This window comes from Zophobas morio, unplaced genomic scaffold (assembly GCF_036711695.1).
Source record: "Zophobas morio isolate AGI-343-1 ecotype UQ-CSIRO unplaced genomic scaffold, CSIRO_AGI_Zmor_V1 ptg000012l, whole genome shotgun sequence".
NCBI classification, from domain to species: domain Eukaryota; kingdom Metazoa; phylum Arthropoda; class Insecta; order Coleoptera; family Tenebrionidae; genus Zophobas; species Zophobas morio.
In genome coordinates this window covers 3,673,294-3,696,163 of record NW_026972117.1, presented here as the reverse complement: position 1 = coordinate 3,696,163, position 22,870 = coordinate 3,673,294, and the positions used below count along the sequence as shown (strand labels likewise).

The 22,870-nt window shown below is 33.4% G+C and overlaps 1 protein-coding gene across 2 annotated transcripts in view; it reads right to left on the bottom strand.

The window, feature by feature from the left end:
* LOC135127647 (nuclear valosin-containing protein-like) overlaps positions 1–5,726 on the bottom strand; it is a 28,040-nt gene extending 22,314 nt beyond the window's left edge. For both annotated transcript variants that reach the window (XM_064054171.1, XM_064054172.1), the window contains exons 1-2: positions 5,252–5,726; positions 4,874–5,104 (exon numbers count right to left, since the gene is read on the bottom strand). In XM_064054171.1, coding sequence (XP_063910241.1) covers positions 4,874–5,104; positions 5,252–5,413 — 393 coding nt within the window. In that variant the 5' untranslated portion in view covers positions 5,414–5,726. The remainder of the gene's footprint in view (positions 1–4,873; positions 5,105–5,251) is intronic.
* Positions 5,727–22,870: the final 17,144 nt, after the last annotated feature.

The following is a 22,870-nucleotide window of genomic DNA, read 5'->3' as shown; positions in this document are numbered from 1 at the left end:
ATTTAAAAACTAAAAAATTGGTCTAAAGAGTTTAGACAGTACTTCCCTCGCTGTCGGAAACTTGACGACTGCATGCCTATTGTGTTTTTTTTCTCATTACATTTTTGTAGTGGGAATTTAAAAAAAAATTGCGATGACGTCATCAACATTTTTGCAAGGACACGTATATCAGTTGGGATAGATGTAGTGTAATACTAAGAATAAAATTATTATATTCTCAAATTTTCGGGAAAATGAATTGGGTCGTTTGAATATTGATTTGTAATAATCAATAAAATAACGAAACAATTTACTCACGTATACCTACGTATCAGAGGCAACTGAAAATCGTGTATGTATAAACATTCTTAATTTAAGATGACAGGCGTAACAGCATACGTGAGAGCCAAACACAGAAACTGTAAACAAAACGACCGTCGGTTTTATTGCTTCGACTTCCGCTTATTATATAAAACATTGGGTTTTATTTTAATTCTTGACGGTGAAATTCACAATTGGTTGATTATAAACATGTCTATTTCACATTCGCGGAATCAAGTGAACGCATAAAACAAATGCAGGTCTGTAATGTTAAAGTCGATGTAAATAAGCGTGCTACCCTTATGTTTCAACCGAGTTTTTCCTTTAACAAATTTTGTGTCTACCAAATTGGGTTGGTTGGGGTGTAATACTAATAATAAGTGTTGCCTTTAATTTAATCAATAAAATAAATTGACTTCATTAATTTTTTTGAACCACCTCTTAAGAAAATCTAAAAAATATGAATGGAATGATAAATCACAAGTACAAACTCATCATATTTTTTGCATTTTAGATAGGATTTATTCAGCAAAATTTAAGGGTGACGTCATCAATTTTTTTAGGAGGGATGAACAAATACATTTTGAACAAAAGTTTACCATGCTTATAATAACTTTAAAATATTCCCAAGATTTCAAAGCATTCGGTTTTGTAATTCCTGATTAAATCGATAAAATAAATTCACACCTTCATTAATTTTTTTGAGTCACCCTGCATATGCAAATCTAAAAATATGAATGGAATGATAAATCACAAGTACAGACTCATCATATTTTGTACATTTTAGATACGATTTATTCGGAAAACTTTTGAGCTGACGTCATCAGTTTTTTGTAGAAGATAACCAAATACATATATTTTGACTAAAAATTTATTATGCTCTTTATAACCTTAAAACATCTGCAAGATTTCAAAGCATTCGGTTTTGTAGTTCCTGATTAAATCAATAAAATAAATTTACGCATTCATTAATTTTTTTGAGTCACTCTGTATATGCAAATCCAAAAAATATGAATGGAGTGATAAATGACAAGTACAGGCTCATCATATGTTGTACATTTTAGATATGATTTATTCGGAAAATTTTCGAGCTGACGTCATCAAGTTTTTGGAGGGGATAAGCAAATATATTTTGACTAAACATTTATTATGCTCTTTATGACCTTAAAACATCTGCAAGATTTCAGAGCATTCGGTTTTGTAGTTCCTGATTAAATCAATAAAATATATTTACGCATTCATTAATTTTTTTGAGTCACCCTGTATATGCAAATCCAAAAAATATTAATGGAGTGATAGTTCACAAGTACAGACTCATCACATTTTGTACATTTTAGATATGATTTATTCCACAAACTTTTGAGCTGACGTCATCAAGTTTTTGGAGGGGATAAGCAAATATTTTTTGACTAAAGATTTATGATGCTCTTTATAGCCTTAAAACATCTGCAACATTTCAAAGCATTCTGGTTAGCAGATTAAAAATTAAATTTCAAAATGTTGTTTTATAATTTTGATTTTTTTTCCAAAAATCTGGACGTTTCGGGTGAAAAGTCGATTCAGAGTTGTAAACTACATGTGTAGGACTATGTTATTTTATACAATTGAAAACCCATTTACTATGTACAATTTTGAAGTGACGTCATCGCTTTAGTGGTGGGGATGATTCGACAAATTTTGGTTAGCGTTTTACCATCTACATGATATTCTTAATATAAGTACAAAATTTCACAACAATCGGTCGAGTACTTTCGGAGATTATCTGTCTAATAAAAATCCGTGACAACAGACGGACAGACGGACAGACGGACAGACGGACAGACGGACAGACAGACGGAAATGGGAGACCTATTTCTTCGTCTTCTAGGGGTCATAAAAGATCGAGAAAACGTAAAAGTAGAGAGTCGGCCGACGGACTCGATTACAATACTTCCTTTGCTTACGCTCGGGAAGTAAAAATAGAAAAATACAGAAGTTGAGAAAACTTAAATAAACAAAAAATTGTAAAATCCAAAAATTAAAAAATTGAAAAATTCGAATGTTGAAAAATCGAAAAATTTGAAAATTTTACATAGGGAACTTGAAAAACTAAAAATAAAAAATTCAATAAAACGAAAAAGTTAAAAACAATAAATTCTTTACATTTTTCGAATTAGCATGTTGAAATCTACATCTCGGAATTTTTTGTAGATTTTTTGTCAACTTTTCAATAATCCCAATTTTTCAATACTCTTCCTCCTATCAATTTTATTTTTTTATTTTCGGCCCCACTTTTCTTAAAATTCCCACAATTTTTCCGAAATCGACAATAATTGAAATATGAAGGTTTGTTTAATTTTGAAAAAAAATTACTTTCAAACGAAATATAAAATTTAATTTTGTGTTTTTTTTTTGTGAAAACATGTATAAACTTCACGGATTCATATATCACAAGTGGAGTGTTATCTCATAAAATTTAAAGAAAGTTTTTTCGACAAAATTGAAAAACCGAAAAACTAAAATATCTAAAAACACTACAAATCGAAAAATTTAAGAAACGAAAACTAAAAAATTGAAAAACTAACTATCGGAAATTTTCAAAAACCCAAAACAATCTAACAATCGAAAAATCAAAAAAGCACATCCAAAAATTGAAGAAACAAAAAATTAGAAAAGCTAAAAACTAAAAACCGATATTCTTTAAAACCAAAAAAAAGCAAAAAAATCGAAAAACCAAAGTCGAAAAATGCAACTCAAAAATCAGAAAAGTGAAAATCCAAAAATTGCCAAAATCGGAAAAATATAAAATTGACAAATTTCAAAACTAAAATATCGAAAAATTCAGAAATTGAAAACCTGAATAAACAAAAAATTGTAAAATCCAAAATTCAAAAATTGTAACACTGGAATATTGAAAAATTAAAAAATCTAAATGAAAAATCGAACAATAATTGCAACGGTGTAAAATTAAAAAACGAAAAATCAATAAATCCAAAACTTGAAAAATGCGAATGTTGAAATAATGAAAAATTTAAAAATTTTAGATTGGGAACTAGAAAAACTAGAGATCAAAAATTCATAAAAACAAAAAAAAAATACTACCAATTTTCCAGAATCGTCAATAATTGAAATATGGTAGTTTGTATAATAATAAAAAAAAAATTCAAACGGAATATAAAATTATAAAATTTTGAATGTTTTCTGCAGAACTGTAAAATGACGTCATCAGATAAATAAATTTTGATTAACGATTTACATGTTTCTGATTACCTTAAAATCTTCACAAGATTCCAGAGCATTCGGTTTTGCAATTTCAAAATGAATTTGTAAAATGTTGATATACAATTTTGATTTTCTTTTCCCAAAAATCTGGATGTCTAGGGTAAAAACTCAACACGGATTCATAAACTACAAGCCCAAGGGTATGTCACTTAAAATACACAAAATTTAAATTACACTTACTATGGCAAATTTTGGATATGACGTCATCCCATCATTGATGGGATCACTGATTGTACAAATTTTGGTTAGTGACACAACAGACATACACAACAGACATGTAAAATTTGACAACAATCGGTCCAGTAGTTTCGTTGATTATATGTCTAATAAAACCCTAAATTTGTGATTTATGAATGGGCCGCGATTTTTTAACTTATAATCCATCGTTTTAAAAACTAAATAAAAATTATGAGAAATTAATTGAAACAAAGATGATTTTTTCTTAATTTCGTTAAAATATTGAAGTTTTTTAACAATTTGGATCGATTACTCCAAACAATAGAGAATTTCCTGCTAAAAATAAGGCAGCAGTACAACAAGTACTGTTTATGTTGGTATCAATGAATTTTAATTGAAATTGGCAGACCTGTAACTCCACCTTATTCCGTTGTCAAAACTGACATGGTTAATATTTAATTGAAGTGAAAATTTGTAATTATTATTATTAAAATTTTATAACACAAAAATTGTAAACACAGCATTTATAGATTTGATGATCAAGTGCTTAAATTAGAGCGTGACGTCACAGCAACGTCCCACCGAATCGGGATGAGACACAAAATTACGCTTACGAATTTGCAAAAAAAAACTATTGCATCAATTTTTTATGGCTTCAACTTTCCAATCAAAGAAAATGACTGAAAATAGAATGTAAAATTATTAAATAGCAATTTTACATCTTAGTAACATTTTAACATTTAAATGTTGGTATGATTTTTTAAAGGAGTGAAATAGTAGTTTTCAACGAGGTTAAACAACGAAAGTGAGGTTATGATATTAATTTTTTTTCTTACTGTACAGATTTAGAAAAATTTCAACAGGTATGCAGTCACACAAACGGGGTTTTTTGGTTTGTACATGAAACTATTTACCCGTTTCAACTAGTGCGGGAAATTCAAAATCGCCAGACATCACATAAAATTGAAACCAATAACGTGAATATTTTAACTAGTTCCATACTTTTGCACAAATTGTACTTAATAAATAACGAGACCCACCAATCAATCGTTTGTAAAAAAAAAAACCCTAAAACGCCACACATAGACATTACCTCACCCCCATCCACCCAAAAATCTACATATAATAAACATACAAAATTATTTCCTTCCTCAGTAGCGCTATCCTCGCTATCATCATCATCATCGCTCGAGCTATTATCCTGATCCTCCAAGCCATAGCTCTGCAATACGATCGAATACGCTTTCTTAACCGACGCTCGAAACGCGTTCCTCTTCAACCTGGCGTACTCCCGGTACGTCCTCTGCAGATCATCAGCCATCACATTAATATCCACGAAAGTCTTGTCCACGTTCGACTCCAAATACTAAAAAAACGCCCGTTACCCCATTTCAGAATCCTAACCACAAAATTGACAAGTGTCAAAAGTGACATTATCCCTCAGGCACGGCACTCTTGACCGTCAATTTCATGGTCTCCGAGCACGTTTTCCCGGCATTTTCGCCCATTTTACCTTTTGTACCCTCGGCACGATGGTCGGATCCGACATGTACGGTAACCTATCCATCTTTGTGCGTTGTACGCTAGTGTTTGCGGCGTTGGTGCGATTATTCCTGTAGTTTACCTCATTCAAGGGGATTATTTCCACTCCGCTCTTGTTGTTGATCTTGCCCATTATACAGGGGATCGCTATTCCATAGCGTGCTTCTGGAATGGTTTAGCGCCACGGGCACCTATTTGTTATTGCGATGCTATGTACACGTTATATGCACGGTTATTGATGTGAAATTAAAGCGCACTAGACGGTCGAGTCTGTCTGCTTAGCATCACTTTGGTATTGTCGGGGGGCGATTAAATAGTTGGGGATTTTTCGGGAACACGCGATACGCGCCACACCACGCTAAGCACCATAAATTTGCCACCGAAATCGTCTTGTAAACACAATAATCATTGCTTTGGTCTTGTTATTTATGGTTAGTTTGGGCGGTGGACGGGAGAGGCGCTGGCGCGGGAGGATGGCGGGAATGTCAACGGCGAGTTTGAACGAAGCGGGAAGTTTGAATGTCGACAAAAAATGGCTAAATTTTGGTCGTTAATATACACAAAAATGCGTGGTTATTATTAATTTCATGCCCATATTAAGCCAACTTTGTAGCAACCAGTTCTATACTAAAGCTACGATTACGCAGAAAATTAAATGAAGCAATGGAATAAACATTCACAACAATAGAAAAACTGACAAAACAAGTAACAAAAATACTGAAAAAAGGCTCTAAAAACGCAACAAACACTAATGCAACCCCAAAAGACTACAGTGTTATTATTTTATCTGTTCACGGTTGAAAAGTTTTGTGTAGGCAACACATTATACACTTAATTATTAAAAATTAGTTTTCCTTGTAATCTGATCCATTAATAAATTGAGTATTAATTTTTTCAAGTTTGTCATTATTTGGCATTGACATCTTTGTCATAGAGACAAAAGAAGGCCACACAAGAAACAACAAAAAAGAAAAAATTTGTCCGAAAATTGAAGAAAAGAAAAATTTCAATTTTAAAAAGTCGTCTAAAAATTGTGAAAAAATTCAGGGATGTAGATCTCGACGTGCTGATTCCAAAAATATAGCCTGTTGATGGTCGCGGAGCGACATTTTCGAAAGAATCGGTACAAAATTGCGAATTTTTCGAAATTTCAAAAATTTCGATATTTCAACCGCCGATTCTGGAGAAACGGTTGCAGCTATCAAAAAATCGAGGCCGGAAGTGAGTTCTAGGGTTCGAAATCCACAAGAAAATGTTTTCAGTTAGGTTTCGAAAATGTCAAAATTTGGCCGAAAATTGAAGAAGGGGGGACCATTGGAAAATTTTCGATTTTAAAAAAAGTCGTCTAAAAAATTGTGAAAAAATTCAGGGACGTAGATCTCGACGTGCTGATTCCAAAAATATAGCCTGTTGATGGTCGCGGAGCGACATTTTCGAAAGAATCGGTACGAATTTACGAATTTTTGGAAATTTAAAAAATTTCGATATTTCAACCGCCGATTCTGGTTAAACGGTTGCAGCTATCAAAAAATCGAGGCCGGAAGTGAGTTCTAGGGTTCGAAATCTACAAGAAAATGTATTCAGTTAGCTTTCGAAAATGTCAAAATTTGGCCGAAATTTGAAGAAGGGGGGACCATTGGAAAAATTTCGATTTTAAAAAAAGTCGTCTAAAAAATTGTGAAAAAATTCAGGGACGTAGATCTCGACGTGCTGATTCCAAAAATATAGCCTGTTGATGGTCGCGGTGCGACATTTTCGAAAGAATCGGTACGAAATTGCGAATTTTTCAAAATTTCAAAAATTTCGATATTTAAACCGCCGATTCTGGAGAGACGGTTGCAGCTATCAAAAAATCGAGGCCGGAAGTGAGTTCTAGGGTTCGAAATCTACAAGAAAATGTGTTCAGTTAGGTTTCGAAAATGTCAAAATTTGGCCGAAAATTGAAGAAGGGGGACCATTGGAAAAATTTCAATTTTAAAAAGTCGTCTAAAAATTGTGAAAAAATTCGGGGACGTAGATCTCGACGTGCTGGTTCCAAAAATATAGCCTGTTGATGGTCGCGGAGCGACATTTTCGAAAGAATCGATTAAAAATTGCGAATTTTTGGAATTTTCAAAAATTTCGATATTTCAACCGCCGATTTTGGAGAAACGGTTGCTGCTATCAAAAAATCGAGGCCGGAAGTGAGTTCTAGGGTTCGAAATCTACAAGAAAATGTATTCAGTTGGGTTTCGAAAATGTCAAAATTTGGCCGAAAATTGAAGAAGGGGGGACCATTGGAAAATTTTCGATTTTAAAAAGTCTTCTAAAAATTGTGAAAAAATTCAGGGACGTAGATCTCGACGTGCTGATTCCAAGAATATAGCCTGTTGATGGTCGCGATGCGACATTTTCGAAAGAATCGGTACGAAATTGCGAATTTTTCAAAATTTCAAAAATTTCGATATTTAAACCGCCGATTCTGGAGAAACGGTTGCAGCTATCAAAAAATCGAGGACGGAAGTGAGTTCTAGGGTTCGAAATCTACAAGAAAATGTGTTCAGTTAGGTTTCGAAAATGTCAAAATTAGGCCGAAATTTGAAGAAGGGGGGACCATTGGAAAAATTTCAATTTTAAAAAGTCGTCTAAAAATTGTGAAAAAATTCAGGGACGTAGATCTCGACGTGCTGATTCCAAAAATGTAGCCTGTTGATGGTCGCGGAGTGACATTTTCGAAAGAATCGGCACGAAATTGCGAATTTTTGGAAATTTCAAAAATTTCGATATTTCAACCGCCGATTCTGGAGAAACGGTTGCAGCTATCAAAAAATCGAGGCCGGAAGTGAGTTCTAGGGTTCGAAATCTACAAGAAAATGTGTTCAGTTAGGTTTCGAAAATGTCAAAATTTGGCCGAAAATTCAAGAAGGGGGGACCATTGGAAAAATTTCAATTATAAAAAGTCGTCTAAAAATTGTGAAAAAATTCAGGGACATTGATCTCGACGTGCTGATTCCAAAAATATAGCCTGTTGATGGTCGCGGAGCAACATTTTCGAAAGAATCGATACAAAATTACGAATTTTTGGAAATTTCAAAACTTTCGATATTTCAACCGCCGATTCTGGAGAAACGGTTGCAGCTATCAAAAAATCGAGGCCGGAAGTGAGTTCTAGGGCTCGAAATCTACAAGAAAAAGTATTCAGTTAGGTTTCGAAAATGTCATAATTTGGCCGAAAATTGAAGAAGGGGGGACCATTGGAAAATTTTCGATTTAAAAAAAGTCGTCTGAAAATTTTGAAACAATTCAGGGACGTGGATCTCGACGTGCTGATTCCAAAAATATAGCATGTTGGTGGTCGCGGAGCGACATTTTCGAAAGAATCGATACGAAATTGCGAATTTTTTGAAATTTCAAAAATTTCGATATTTCAACCGCTGATTCTGGAGAAACGGTTGCAGCTATCAAAGAATCGTGGCCGGAAGTGAGTTCTAGGGCTCGAAATCTACAAGAAAATATATTCAGTTAGGTTTCGAAAATGTCAAAATTTGGCCGAAAATTGAAGAAGGGTGGACCATTGGAAAAATTTCAATTTTAAAAAGACGTCTAAAAATTGTGAAAAAATTCAGGGACGTAGATCTCGACGTGCTGATTCCAAAAATATAACCTGTTGATGGTCGCGGAGCAACGTTTTCGAAAGAATCGATACGAAATTGCGAATTGTTGGAAATTTCAAAAATTTCGATATTTCAACCGCCGATTCCGGAGAAACGGTTGCAGCTATCAAAAAATCGAGGCCGGAAGTGAGTTCTACGGCTCGAAATCTACAAGAAAATATATTCAGTTAGTTTTCGAAAATGTCAAAATTTGGCCGAAATTTGAAGAAGGGGGGACCATTGGAAAAATTTCAATTTTAAAAAGTCGTCTAAAAATTGTGAAAAAATTCAGGGACGTAGATCTCGACGTGCTGATTCCAAAAATATAGCCTGTTGGTGGTCGCGGAGCGACATTTTCGAAAGAATCAATACAAAATTGCGAATTTTTGGAAATTTCAAAAATTTCGATATTTCAACCGCCGATTCATGAGAAACGGTTGCAGCTGTCAAAAAATCGAGGCCGGAAGTGAGTTCTAGGGCTCGAAATCTACAAGAAAATGTATTCAGTTAGGTTTCGAAAATGTCAAAATTTGGCCGAAAATTGAAGAAGGGGGGACCATTGGAAAATTTTCGATTTAAAAAAAGTCGTCTAAAAATTGTGAAAAAATTCAGGGACGTAGATCTCGACGTGCTGATTCCAAAAATATAGCCTGTTGATGATCGCGGAGCGACATTTTCGAAAGAATCGATACAAAATTGCGAATTTTTGGAAATTTCAAAAATTTCGATATTTCAACCGCCTATTCTGGAGAAACGGTTACAGCCATCAAAAAATCGAGGCCGGAAGTGAGTTCTAGGGCTCGAAATCTACAAGAAAATGTATTCAGTTAGGTTTCGAAAATGTCAAAATTTAGCCGAAAATTGAAGAAGGGGGGACCATTGGAAAATTTTCAATTTTAAAAAGTCGTCTAAAAATTGTGAAAAAATTCAGGGACGTAGATCTCGACGTGCTGATTCCAAAAATATAGCCTGTTGATGGTCGCGGAGCTACATTTTCGAAAGAATCGGTACGAAATTGCGAATTTTTAGAAATTTCAAAAATTTCGAGATTTCAACCGCCGATTCTGGAGAAACGGTTGCAGCTATCAAAAAATCGAAGCCGGAAGTGAGTTCTACGGCTCGAAATCTACAAGAAAATGTATTCAGTTAGGTTTCGAAAATGTCAAAATTTGGCCGAAAATTGAAGAAGGGGGGACCATTGGAAAATTTTCGATTTTAAAAAAAGTCGTCTAAAAATTGTGAAAAAATTCAGGGACGTGGATCTCGACGTGCTGATTCCAAAAATATAGCTTGTTGATGGTCGCTGAGAGACGTTTTCGAAAGAATCTGTACGAAATTGCAAATTTTTCAAAATTTCAAAAATTTCGATATTTCAACCGCCGATTCTGGAGAAACGGTTGCAGCTATCAAAAAATCGAGGCCGGAAGTGAGTTCTAGGGCTCGAAATCTACAAGAAAATGTATTCAGTTAGTTTTCGAAATTGTCAAAATTTGGCCGAAATTTGAAGAAGGGGGGACCATTGGAAAATTTTCGATTTAAAAAAAGTCGTCTAAAAATTTTGAAAAAATTCAGGGACGTAGATCTCGACGTGCTGATTCCAAAACTATAGCCTGTTGATGGTCGCGGAGCGACATTTTCGAAAGAATCGATTCAAAATTGCGAATTTTTGACAATTTCAAAAATTCCGATATTTCAACCGCCGATTCTGGAGAAACGGTTGCAGCTATCAAAAAATCGAGGCCGGAAGTGAGTTCTAGGGTTCGAAATCTACAAGAAAATGTATTCAGTTAGGTTTCGAAAATATCAAAATTTGGCCGAAATTTGAAGAAGGGGGGACCATTCGAAAAATTTCAATTTTAAAAAGTCTTCTAAAAATTGTGAAAAATTCAGGGATGTAGATCTCGACGTGCTGATTCCAAAAATATAGCCTGTTGATGGTCCCGGAGCGACATTTTCGAAAGAATCGGTACGAAATTGCGAATTTTTGGAAATTTTAAAAATTTCGATATTTCAACCGTCGATTCTGGAGAAACGGTTGTAACTATCAAAGAATCGAGGCCGGAAGTGAGTTCTAGGGCTCGAAATCTACAAGAAAATGTATTCAGTTAGGTTTCGAAAATGTCAAAATTTGGCCGAAATTTGAAGAAGGGGGGGGGACCATTGGAAAAATTTCAATTTTAAAAAGTCGTCTAAAAATTGTGAAAAAATTCAGGGACGAAGATCTCGACGTGCTGATTCCAAAAATATAGCCTGTTGATGGTCGCGGAGCGACATTTTCGAAAGAATCGATACGAAATTGCGAATTTTTGGAAATTTCAAAAATTTCGATATTTCAACCGCCGATTCTTGAGAAACGGTTGCAGCTATCAAAAAATCGAGGACGGAAGTGAGTTCTAGGGCTCGAAATCTACAAGAAAATGTATTCAGTTAGGTTTCGAAAATGTCAAAATTTGGCCGAAAATTGAAGAATTGACCATTGGAAAAATTTTAATTTTAAAAAAGTCGTCTAAAAATTGTGAAAAAATTCAGACGTTGATCTCGACGTGCTGATTCCAAAAATATAATCTGTTGATGGTCGCGGAGCGACGTTTTCGAAAGAATCGACACGAAATTGCGAATTTTTGAAAATTTCAAAAATTTCGATATTTCAACCGCCGATTCTGGAGAAACGGTTGCAGCTATCAAAAAATCGAGGCCGGAAGTGAGTTCTAGGGCCCGAAATCTACAAGAAAATGTTTTCAGTTAGGTTTCGAAAATGTCAAAATTTGGCCGAAATTTGAAGAAGGGGGGACCATTGGAAAAATTTCAATTTTAAAAAGTCGTCTAAAAATTGTGAAAAAATTCAGGGACGTAGATCTCGATGTGCTGATTCCAAAAATATAGCCTGTTGATGGTCGCCGAGCGACATTTTCGAAAGAATCGCTACGAAATGCGAATTTTTGAAAAATTTCAATAATTTCGATATTTCAACCGTCGATTTTGGAGAAACGGTTGCAGCTATCAAAGAATCGAGGCTGGAAGTCAGTTCTAGGGCTCGAAATCTACAAGAAAATGTGTTCAGTTAGGTTTCGAAAATGTCAAAATTTGGCCCAAATTTGAAGAAGGGGGGACCATTGGAAAAATTTCAATTTTAAAAAGTCGTCTAAATATTGTGAAAAAATTCAGGGACGTAGATCTCGACGTGCTGATTCCAAAAATATAGCCTGTTGATGGTCGCGGAGCGACATTTTCGAAAGAATCGACACGAAATTGCGAATTTTTGGAAATTTCAAAAATTTCGATATTTCAACCGCCGATTCTGGAGAAACGGTTGCAGCTCTCAAAAAATCGAGGCCGGAAGTGAGTTCTAGGTTTCGAAATCTACAAGAAAATGTATTCAGTTAGGTTTCGAAAATGTCAAAATTTGGCCGAAATTTAAAGAAGGGGGGACCATTGGAAAAATTTCAATTTTAAAAAGTCGTCTAAAAATTGTGAAAAAATTCAGGGACGTAGATCTCGACGTGCTGATTCCAAAAATATAGCCTGTTGATGGTCGCGGAGCGACGTTTTCGAAAGAATCGACACGAAATTGCGAATTTTTGAAAATTTCAAAAATTTCGATATTTCAACCGCCGATTCTGGAGAAACGGTTGCAGCTATCAAAAAATCGAGGCCGGAAGTGAGTTCTAGGGCTCGAAATCTACAAGAAAATGTATTCAGTTAGGTTTCGAAAATGTCAAAATTTGGCCGAAATTTGAAGAAGGGGGGACCATTGGAAAAATTTCAATTTTAAAAAGTCGTCTAAAAATTGTGAAAAAATTCAGGGACGTAGATCCCGACGTGCTGATTCCAAAAATATAGCCTGTTGATGGTCGCGGAGCGACATTTTCGAAAGAATCGATACAAAATTGCGAATTTTTGGAAATTTCAAAAATTTCGATATTTCAACCGCCGATTCTGGAGAAACGGTTGCAGCTATCAAAAAATCGAGGCCGGAACTGACTTCTAGGGCTCGAAATCTACAAGAAAATGTATTCAGTTAGGTTTCGAAAATGTCAAAATTTGGCCGAAAATTGAAGAAGGGGGGACCATTGGAAAAATTTCAATTTTAAAAAGTCGTCTAAAAATTGTGAAAAAATTCAAGGACGTAGATCTCGACGTGCTGATTCCAAAAATATAGCCTGTTGATGGTCGCGGAGCGACATTTTCGAAAGAATCGATACGAAATTGCGAATTTTTGGAAATTTCAAAAATTTCGATATTTCAACCGCCGATTCTTGAGAAACGGTTGCAGCTATCAAAAAATCGAGAACGGAAGTGAGTTCTAGGGCTCGAAATCTACAAGAAAATGTATTCAGTTAGGTTTCGAAAATGTCAAAATTTGGCCGAAATTTGAAGAAGGGGGGACGATTGGAAAAATTTCAATTTTAAAAAGTCGCCTAAAAATTGTGAAAAAATTCAGGGACGTAGATCTCGACGTGCTGATTCCAAAAATATAGCCTGTTGGTGGTCGCGGAGCGACATTTTCGAAAGAATCGATACAAAATTGCGAATTTTTGAAAATTTCAAAAATTTCGATATTTCAACCGCCGATTCTGGAGAAACGGTTGCAGCTATCAAAAAATCGAGGCCGGAAGTGAGTTCTAGGGCTCGAAATCTACAAGAAAATGTATTCAGTTAGGTTTCGAAAATGTCAAAATTTGGCCGAAAATTGAAGAATTGACCATTGGAAAAATTTTAATTTTAAAAAAGTCGTCTAAAAATTGTGAAAAAATTCAGACGTTGATCTCGACGTGCTGATTCCAAAAATATAATCTGTTGATGGTCGCGGAGCGACGTTTTCGAAAGAATCGACACGAAATTGCGAATTTTTGAAAATTTCAAAAATTTCGATATTTCAACCGCCGATTCTGGAGAAACGGTTGCAGCTATCAAAAAATCGAGGCCGGAAGTGAGTTCTAGGGCCCGAAATCTACAAGAAAATGTATTCAGTTAGGTTTCGAAAATGTCAAAATTTGGCCGAAATTTGAAGAAGGGGGGACCATTGGAAAAATTTCAATTTTAAAAAGTCGTCTAAAAATTGTGAAAAAATTCAGGGACGTAGATCTCGACGTGCTGATTCCAAAAATATAGCCTGTTGATGGTCGCGGAGCGAGATTTTCGAAAGAATCGATACAAAATTGCGAATTTTTGGAAATTTCAAAAATTTCGATATTTTAACCGCCGATTCTGGAGAAACGGTTGCAGCTATCAAAAAATCGAGGCGGGAAGTGAGTTCTAGGGCTCGAAATCTACAAGAAAATGTATTCAGTTAGGTCTCGAAAATGTCAAAACTTGGCCGAAATTTGAAGAAGGGGGGACCATTGGATAATTTTCGATTTAAAAAAAGTCGTCTAAAAATTGTGAAAAAATTCAGGGACGTAGATCTCGACGTGCTGATTCCAAAAATATAGCCTGTTGTTGGTCGCGGAGCGAGAAACGGTTGCAGCTATCAAAAAATCGAGGCCGGAAGTGAGTTCTAGGGCTCGAAATCTACAAGAAAATGTATTCAGATAGGTTTCGAAAATGTCAAAATTTGGCCGAAATTTGAAGAAGGGGGGACCATTGGAAAAATTTTAATTTTAAAAAGTCGCCAAAAAATTGTGAAAAAATTCAGGGACGTAGATCTCGACGTGCTGATTCCAAAAATACAGCCTGTTGGTGGTCGCGGAGCGACATTTTCGAAAGAATCGATACAAAATTGCGAATTTTTGGAAATTTCAAAAATTTCGATATTTCAACCGCCGATTCTGGAGAAACGGTTGCAGCTATCAAAAAATCGAGGCCGGAAGTGAGTTCTAGGGCTCGAAATCTACAAGAAAATATATTCAGTTAGGTTTCGAAAATGTCAAAATTTGGCCGAAATTGGATAATTTTCGATTTAAAAAAAGTCGTCTAAAAATTGTGAAAAAATTCAGGGACGTAGATCTCGACGTGCTGATTCCAAAAATATAGCCTGTTGATGGTCGCGGGGCGACATTTTCGAAAGAATCGACACAAAATTGTGAATTTTTGGAAATTTCAAAAATTTCGATATTTCAACCGCCGATTCTGGAGAAACGGTTGCCGCTATCAAAAAATCGAGGCCGGAAGTGAGTTCTAGGGCTCGAAATCTACAAGAAAATGTATTCAGTTAGGTTTCGAAAATGTCAAAATGTGGCCGAAATTTGAAGAAGGGGGGACCATTGGAAAATTTTCGATTTAAAAAAAGTCGTCTAAAAATTGTGAAAAAATTCTGCGACGTAGATCTCGACGTGCTGATTCTAAAAATATAGCCTGTTGATGATCGCGGAGCGACATTTTCGAAAGAATCGATACAAAATTGCGAATATTTGGAAATTTCAAAAATTTCGATATTTCAACCGCCGATTCTAGAGAAACGGTTGCAGCTATCAAAAAATCGAGGCCGGAAGTGAGTTCTATGGCTCGAAATCTACAAGAAAATGTATTCAGTTACGTTTCGAAAATGTCAAAATTTGGCCGAAATTTGAAGAAGGGGGGACCATTGGAAAAATTCAGGGACGTAGATCTCGACTTGCTGATTCCAAAAATATAGCCTGTTGATGGTCGCGGAGCGACATTTTCGAAAGAATCGATACAAAATTGCGAATTTTTGGAAATTTCAAAAATTTCGATATTTCAACCGCCGATTCTGGAGAAACGGTTGCCGCTATCAAAAAATCGAGGCCGGAAGTGAGTTCTATGGCTCGAAATCTACAAGAAAATGTATTCAGTTAGGTTTCGAAAATGTCAAAATTTGGCCGAAAATTGAAGAAGGGGGGACACTGGAAAATTTTCGATTTAAAAAAAGTCGTCTAAAAATTGTGAAAAAATTCAGGGACGTAGATCTCGACGTGCTGATTTTAAAAATATAGCCTGTTGATGATCGCGGAGCGACATTTTCGAAAGAATGCCGCTATCAAAAAATCGAGGCCGGAAGTGAGTTCTAGGGCTCGAAATCTACAAGAAAATGTATTCAGTTACGTTTCGAAAATGTCAAAATTTGGCCGAAAATTGAAGAAAATTTTCGATTTAAAAAAAGTCGTCTAAAAATTGTGAAAAAATTCAGGGACGTAGATCTCGACTTGCTGATTCCAAAAATATAGCCTGTTGGTGGTCGCGGAGCGACATTTTCCAAAGAATCGATACAAAATTGCGAATTTTTGGAAATTTCAAAAATTTCGATATTTCAACCGCCGATTCTGGAGAAACGGTTGCAGCTATCAAAAAATCGAGGCCGGAAGTGAGTTCTACGGGTCGAAATCTACAAGAAAATGTATTCAGTTAGGTTTCGAAAATGTCAAAATTTGGCCGAAAATTGAAGAAGGGGGGACCATTGGAAAATTTTCGATTTAAAAAAAGTCGTCAAAAAATTGTGAGAAAATTCAGGGACGTAGATCTCGACTTGCTGATTCCAAAAATATAGCCTGTTGATGGTCGCGGAGCGACATTTTCGAAAGAATCGGTACGAAATTGCGAATTTTTGGAAATTTCAAAAATTTCGATATTTCAACCGCCGATTCTGGAGAAACGGTTGCAGCTATCAAAAAATCGAGGACGGAAGTGAGTTCTACGGTTCGAAATCTACAAGAAAATGTATTCAGTTAGCTTTCGAAAATGTCAAAATTTGGCCGAAAATTGAAGAAGGGGGGACCATTGGATAATTTTCGATTTAAAAAAAGTCGTCTAAAAATTGTGAAAAAATTCAGGGACGGAGATCTCGACGTGCTGATTCCAAAAATATAATCTGTTGATGGTCGCGGAGCGACATTTTCGAGAGAATCGGTACGAAATGCGAATTTTTCAAAATTTCAAAAATTTCGATATTTCAACCGTCGATTCTGGAGAAACGGTTGCAGCCATGAAAGAATCGAGGCCGGAAGTCAGTTCTAGGGCTCGAAATCTACAAGAAAATGTATTCAGTTAGGTTTCGAAAATGTCAAAATTTGGCCGAAAATTGAAGAAGGGGGGACCATTGGAAAAATTTCGATTTTAAAAAAAGTCGTCTAAAAATTGTGAAAAAATTCAGGGACGTAGATGTCGACGTGCTGATTCCAAAAATATAACCTGTTGATGGTCGCGGAGCGACGTTTTCGAAAGAATCTGTACGAAATGCGAATTTTTCAAAATTTCAAAAATTTCGATATTTCAACCGTCGATTCTGGAGAAACGGTTGCAGCCATGAAAGAATCGAGGCCGGAAGTCAGTTCTAGGGCTCGAAATCTACAAGAAAATGTATTCAGTTGGGTTTCGAAAATGTCAAAATTTGGCCGAAAATTGAAGAAGGGGGGACCATTGACAAAATTTCAATTTTAAAAAAGTCGTCTAAAAATTGTGAAAAAATTTAGGGACATAGATCTCGACGTGCTGATTCCAAAAATATAATTTGTTGATGTTCGCGGAGCGACATTTTCGAAAGAATCGGTACGAAATGCGAATTTTTCAAAATTTCAAAGATTTCGATATTTCAACCGTTTCCACTCTAGAAAACAATTCCAGATAACGTTGCTAGAACCATTTTTCAGTCAGAGAATTTAAAATAAACAGTTAACAATAAATCAGACTACACTCAGACTCACGTGACAAATTATAAAAATTACTTAGAAACAAATTATATCTTTTTGAACACGATTATTATCAGCCGCATCATGTCATCTGATTCGGTCAGTTTTGAAACGAATTTGACATTTATACAAAACTTATTTCATTTAATTTGGCATTAATCCAGCAGAAAATTTGGGTCACCGTAGCTTTGTTATCAGTTAATAAAAGCACAAGGTGATCTCTGCAACATGTGTAACATTTAGTACAGTACATAAATAATAAAAAAATAAGCAAATTATCTGTGACAGACAACATCGTACTCCACAAAATCGATTCTTTATTTTGAAATTATGCACATTTCATCATCTCCACTGTCAACAAGCGTCGTCGTATCTTATCTCACAATTTCACGAATTTGATTTACGACAAATAAACTTATTGTTTGTTTTTATTTTCCATAAATGGTTATTTCCGGTTTATTTTTTTTTTTTTCAAGAGATTGCAAAAGATCCTCTCCTAAATTTCATTTTTACGGTTTGTTTAAAAACCGATAAAAAAAATTATCTTTTAAAATGTTTAATATATTCAACACAAGTTATCACCAGATGCAAGCTTCTGTTTACAATCGGAATTATTTAAATATAGGTACCTACTTACAAAAGCTGTATCTCTACATCAACAATGATACGACACTTTTATAATTACTCTTTATTTTGAATTCCGCAATTAACGTAAGTTGGATTACATAATAAAGTTGTAAATAATAGTTTACTGCGTTTACAGAGGACTTTTGCGATTAGCTGCGTTATTTTTAAAACAACACATACTACAAACAAGACTTATCGGAGCAGTATCTTAGGATAAATAAGTTTTTACAAAGGGGGCTTCGCCCTTTTGTCGTTCTGTAGCAGGTAGACTCTGATGGAGTCTTTGTCTAGGGTTTTGTCCATTATTATGGCCACCCATTTACGATGGGATGAAATAAGCCGACTCAGCAATAAATCACTCAGTTTGTATCTACCGAAGTAAATCCTGAAGGTCCAGGTATTGTCAGTGCCTGAATTGAAATTGTGCCATTTAGAACTTTACAACTAAAGAACGAATCCAGTTTCCTTCACTTGTTTACTGTTTGGGCTAGGTATTAGAAAATGAGTCATCTTTAGAATTTCGTGGACACCTGTGCCCGATCGCCACTGCGTAGAGTTCGAAGAATTGCCACTATTTATTAAGAGACTTCAACGCTGTCGTAAACACGGAAAGACTTGCTTAAAAGAAACACAAAAATACATTGGAACTGTGAAAATTGTGTCATTGTTATGAATCAATTTTTGAAAAATAAATCTTATTGATATTCAACATCTGTGCTTCTTCACAGAAGTATTTTAAATTCACTACAGGTGAAGGTTAAAACAGTTTTATGAAAGGGACGTACCGAGTCATATTTTCTTCCTTCACTGCAACAAAGGAAGAACACGTAATGACAATTTACAACTTAATTTATTCATTCCTTAAATCTTGTCACATTTTCGCAACACTCATAGATCCCCTAAAAACTGTTTACATGAACTATAAATTCTTATGGTAAACATAATAAACCGCTAATCAAAATTTATGTGTTTATGCTCTGAGACAAAAGCCTGCTAACGTCCTGTCAGGACTACTTTATTAAATATTTTACACAATAACGATTTACACAAATTTAGTTTGTTACTCTTCGATTTACACAGATAATAATTAATTGATAAAATGTTGATGACGTCATCGCACAATTTTGGTTCTAGTAAAAAAAATTAAATTCGTATAATCAAATTCTATAATTTTTCGAAAAAGCTAGATTTGCTTCTTTTTTAACAATATTTTTGTTGTTGTTTTAGCGCTTTTGGTCCTCTTTTTCCAGGACTTTTTCAATTCCCATCTTTTATTGGCATTTTTGTCGCGTTTTTTGGCTCCTTTTTTTAGTCACTGTTTGAAGTGGGATTTTTCTAATTTTTATGTATTTTGTCCTCCATCTTCTCATTTTTTGGCTACTTTTTGTCTTATTCTATTGTTTCATTTATTGTGACATTTTTGACTCCCTTCGACTGGTCGTATTTTTCTTGTTGTCTTTTTTTCTGTTTTTGTCATTTTTTTGTAGTGGAGCTTTTTTTGTAGATTTTTGTCGACTCGAAAATGTAAAAAATCCAAAATTTAAAATATCGAATAGATGAAAATGTTGAAAAATGTGAAATTGAAAAACTCGCAAAATTTTAAAAAATCGAATAAGTAAAAGCTCAAAAAAAACAGAAAGTCGAAATGACGAAAAATTGGGAAATCGAAAACTGAAGAACTGAAAAATCGAAAAATCTAATAATTTTAAGATCGAAAAAGCGAGAACTCAAAAATTAAAATCGAAATCTTGAAAAATCACAAAACTTTAACAGATAAATCGAGAAATTGAGAAAACGAAAAATCCAAAAATTGAGAAATGCCAAAAATTAAGAAATGCCAAAAATTGAAAAATCTAAAAATCTAAAAACGAGAAAGCAAAAAATCGAAAGAGTGAGATCTAAAATTTAAGAATTCGTAAAATTGAAAATTTAAAAAATCGAGAAATCAAAACATCAACAAATCGAAAAATCCAAAAACTGAAAAATCGAAAAATGTAAGATATAGAAAGTCGCAAAATTATTGCAAAATCCCAAAATTGAAAAATCTTAAAACTTAAACATCGGAAATTTGACTATTTGAAAAATTGAGAAATCGAAACATCGGAAAGGTGAAAAATCGAAAAATTAAAAAATCGGTTAACCGAGAAACTACGAAATCGAAAAATCCAAAAATTTATAAAGTCAAAAATTAGAAGAAAAAGATAAATTATTGTTGAAATACTGAGAAATCCAGAAATCGAAATCGAAATCGATAAATTTAAAAATCGCGAAATCGAAACATGAAAAAATCAAGAAGTCGAAAAATCGAAACATTTTGATATCACAATTTTTCCATTTTTTAATATTTCGGTTTCATAATTTTTTGTTTTTGCAACTTTAATTTTTTTCAATTTTCAGTTCCTTCACTTCCGAATTTTTCAATTTTTCGTTTCTTCAGTTTGCAGTTTTTCAATTTTGCAATTTTTCTGTACTACAATTTTTGATTTTTATTTTTCATTTGCCCCATTTTTTAATTTTCATTTTCTCGATTTTATATCGCAATTTTTCGTTTTTTTTTGTTTAATTCTTCAAACTTTCGTTGTTTGATTTTTCAATTCGTGGATTCTTTAATTTTTCGTCTCTGATTTTTGATCTGCAATTTTTCGTTTCGGTTTTTCATTTTCTTTATTCTTACAATTTTCCGAGTTTCGGATGTTCGGATTTTATAGTTTTGTTTTTTCAATTTCGATTTTTTCAATTTTAAAATTAAAAATTGTAAAGTCGAGAAATTTTAAATCGAAAAATTGCAAAGTTTAACAGTGGAAGAAACAAAAAAAATAAAAATTGAAAAATTGGAGAAATGAAAAATTCAAAAAATTTAAATTGAAAAAACACTAAACACTAAACACTTAAAATTCGAATATTTGAAAAAATAAAGAAAATAAACGGAAACGAAAAACTGCAAACAGGAAAGTTTAAAAATGAAAACTCGAAGAGTTTATGTCGTAACTTTGAGGCAACAAAAAAAATTCCAAATCGAAAAATTAAGGAAATCGAAATTGAAAAAATAAAATTTTATAAAATTGGGGACTCGATAGTCGAAAAACTGAGAAATCGAGAATTGTAAATCGAAAAATTGAAAATTTAAACTTAAAAAATCCGATAAATCAAAAATTAAAAAATCGAAAAACGAGAAAGCAAAAAATCGAAAGATTGGAAAATCGAAAAATCGAAAAGATGAATTAGTGTTGAAATTCTGAGAAATCGAGAAATCGAAATCGAAAAGTTTAAAAATCGGGAAATCGAAACATGAAAAAATCAAGAAGTTGAAAAATCGAAAAATTTTTAAAAATTTTTTGAAATCACAATATTTCGTTTTTTCATTACGTTTAATTTCTTTAATTTTTCCATTTTTTTTATATTTCGGTTTCATAATTTTTTGTTTTTGCAACTTAAATTTTTTCAATTTTCAATTCCTGTACTGCCGAATTTTTCAATTTTTCGGTTTTTCAAATTTTCAAGGTCTTGATTTTTATTTTCCATTTTCTTTATTCTTAAAATTTTCTGAGTTTTGGATGTTCGGATTTTATAGTTTTGTTTTTTCAATTTCGATTTTTTCAATTTTAAAATTAAAAATTGTAAACTCGAAAATTTTTAAATCGAAAAATTGCAAAGTTTAACAGTAGAAGAAACAAAAAAAATAAAAATTGAAAAATTTCCAAATCGAAAAATTGGAGAAATGAAAAATTCAGAAAATTAAAATTGAAAAAACAAAAATATAAATTCTAAACACTAAAAAATCGAATATTTGAAAAAATAAAGAAAATGAACGGAAACGAAAAATTGCAAACAGGAAACTTAAAAAATGAAAACTCGAAGAATTTATGTCGTAATTTTGAGACAACAAAAAAAATTCCAAATCGAAAAATTAAGGAAATCGAAATTGAAAAAACAAAATTTTATAAAATTGGAGACTCGATATTCGAAAAACTGAGAAATCGAGAAATGGAAATCGAAAAATTGAAAATTTAAACTTAAAAAATCCGATAAATCAAAAATTGAAAAATCGAAAAACGAGAAGGCAAAAAATCGAAAGATTGGAAAATCGAAAAATCGAAAAAATGAATTAGTGTTGAAATACTGAGAAATCGAGAAATCGAAATCGTAAAGTTTAAAAATCGCGAAATCGAAACATGAAAAAATCAAGAAGTTGAAAAATCGAAAAATTTTTTAGAATTTTTTGATATCACGATATTTCGTTTTTCCATTACGTTTAATTTTTTTAATTTTTCCATTTTTTAATATTTCGGTTTCATAATTTTTTGTTTTTGCAACTTTAATTTTTTCTATTTTCAATTCCTGTACTTCAGAATTTTTCAATTTTTCGGTTTTTCAAATTTTCAAGGTCTTGATTTTTATTTTTCATTTGCCCCACTTTTTAATTTTCATTTTCTCGATTTTATATCGCAATTTTTCGTTTTTCTTTTGTTTAATTCTTCAAACTTTCGTTCTTTGATTTTTCAATTCGTCGATTCTTTAATTTCTCGTCTCTGATTTTTGATCTGCAATTTTTCGTTTCGGTTTTTCATTTTCTTTATTCTTAAAATTTTTCGAGTTTTGGATGTTCGGATTTTATACAAAAACAAATTCTAAACACTAAAAAATCGAATATTTGAAAAAATAAAGAAAATAAACGGAAACGAAAAATTGCAAACAGGAAAGTTTAAAAATGAAAACTCGAAGAGTTTATGTCGTAATTTTGAGGCAACA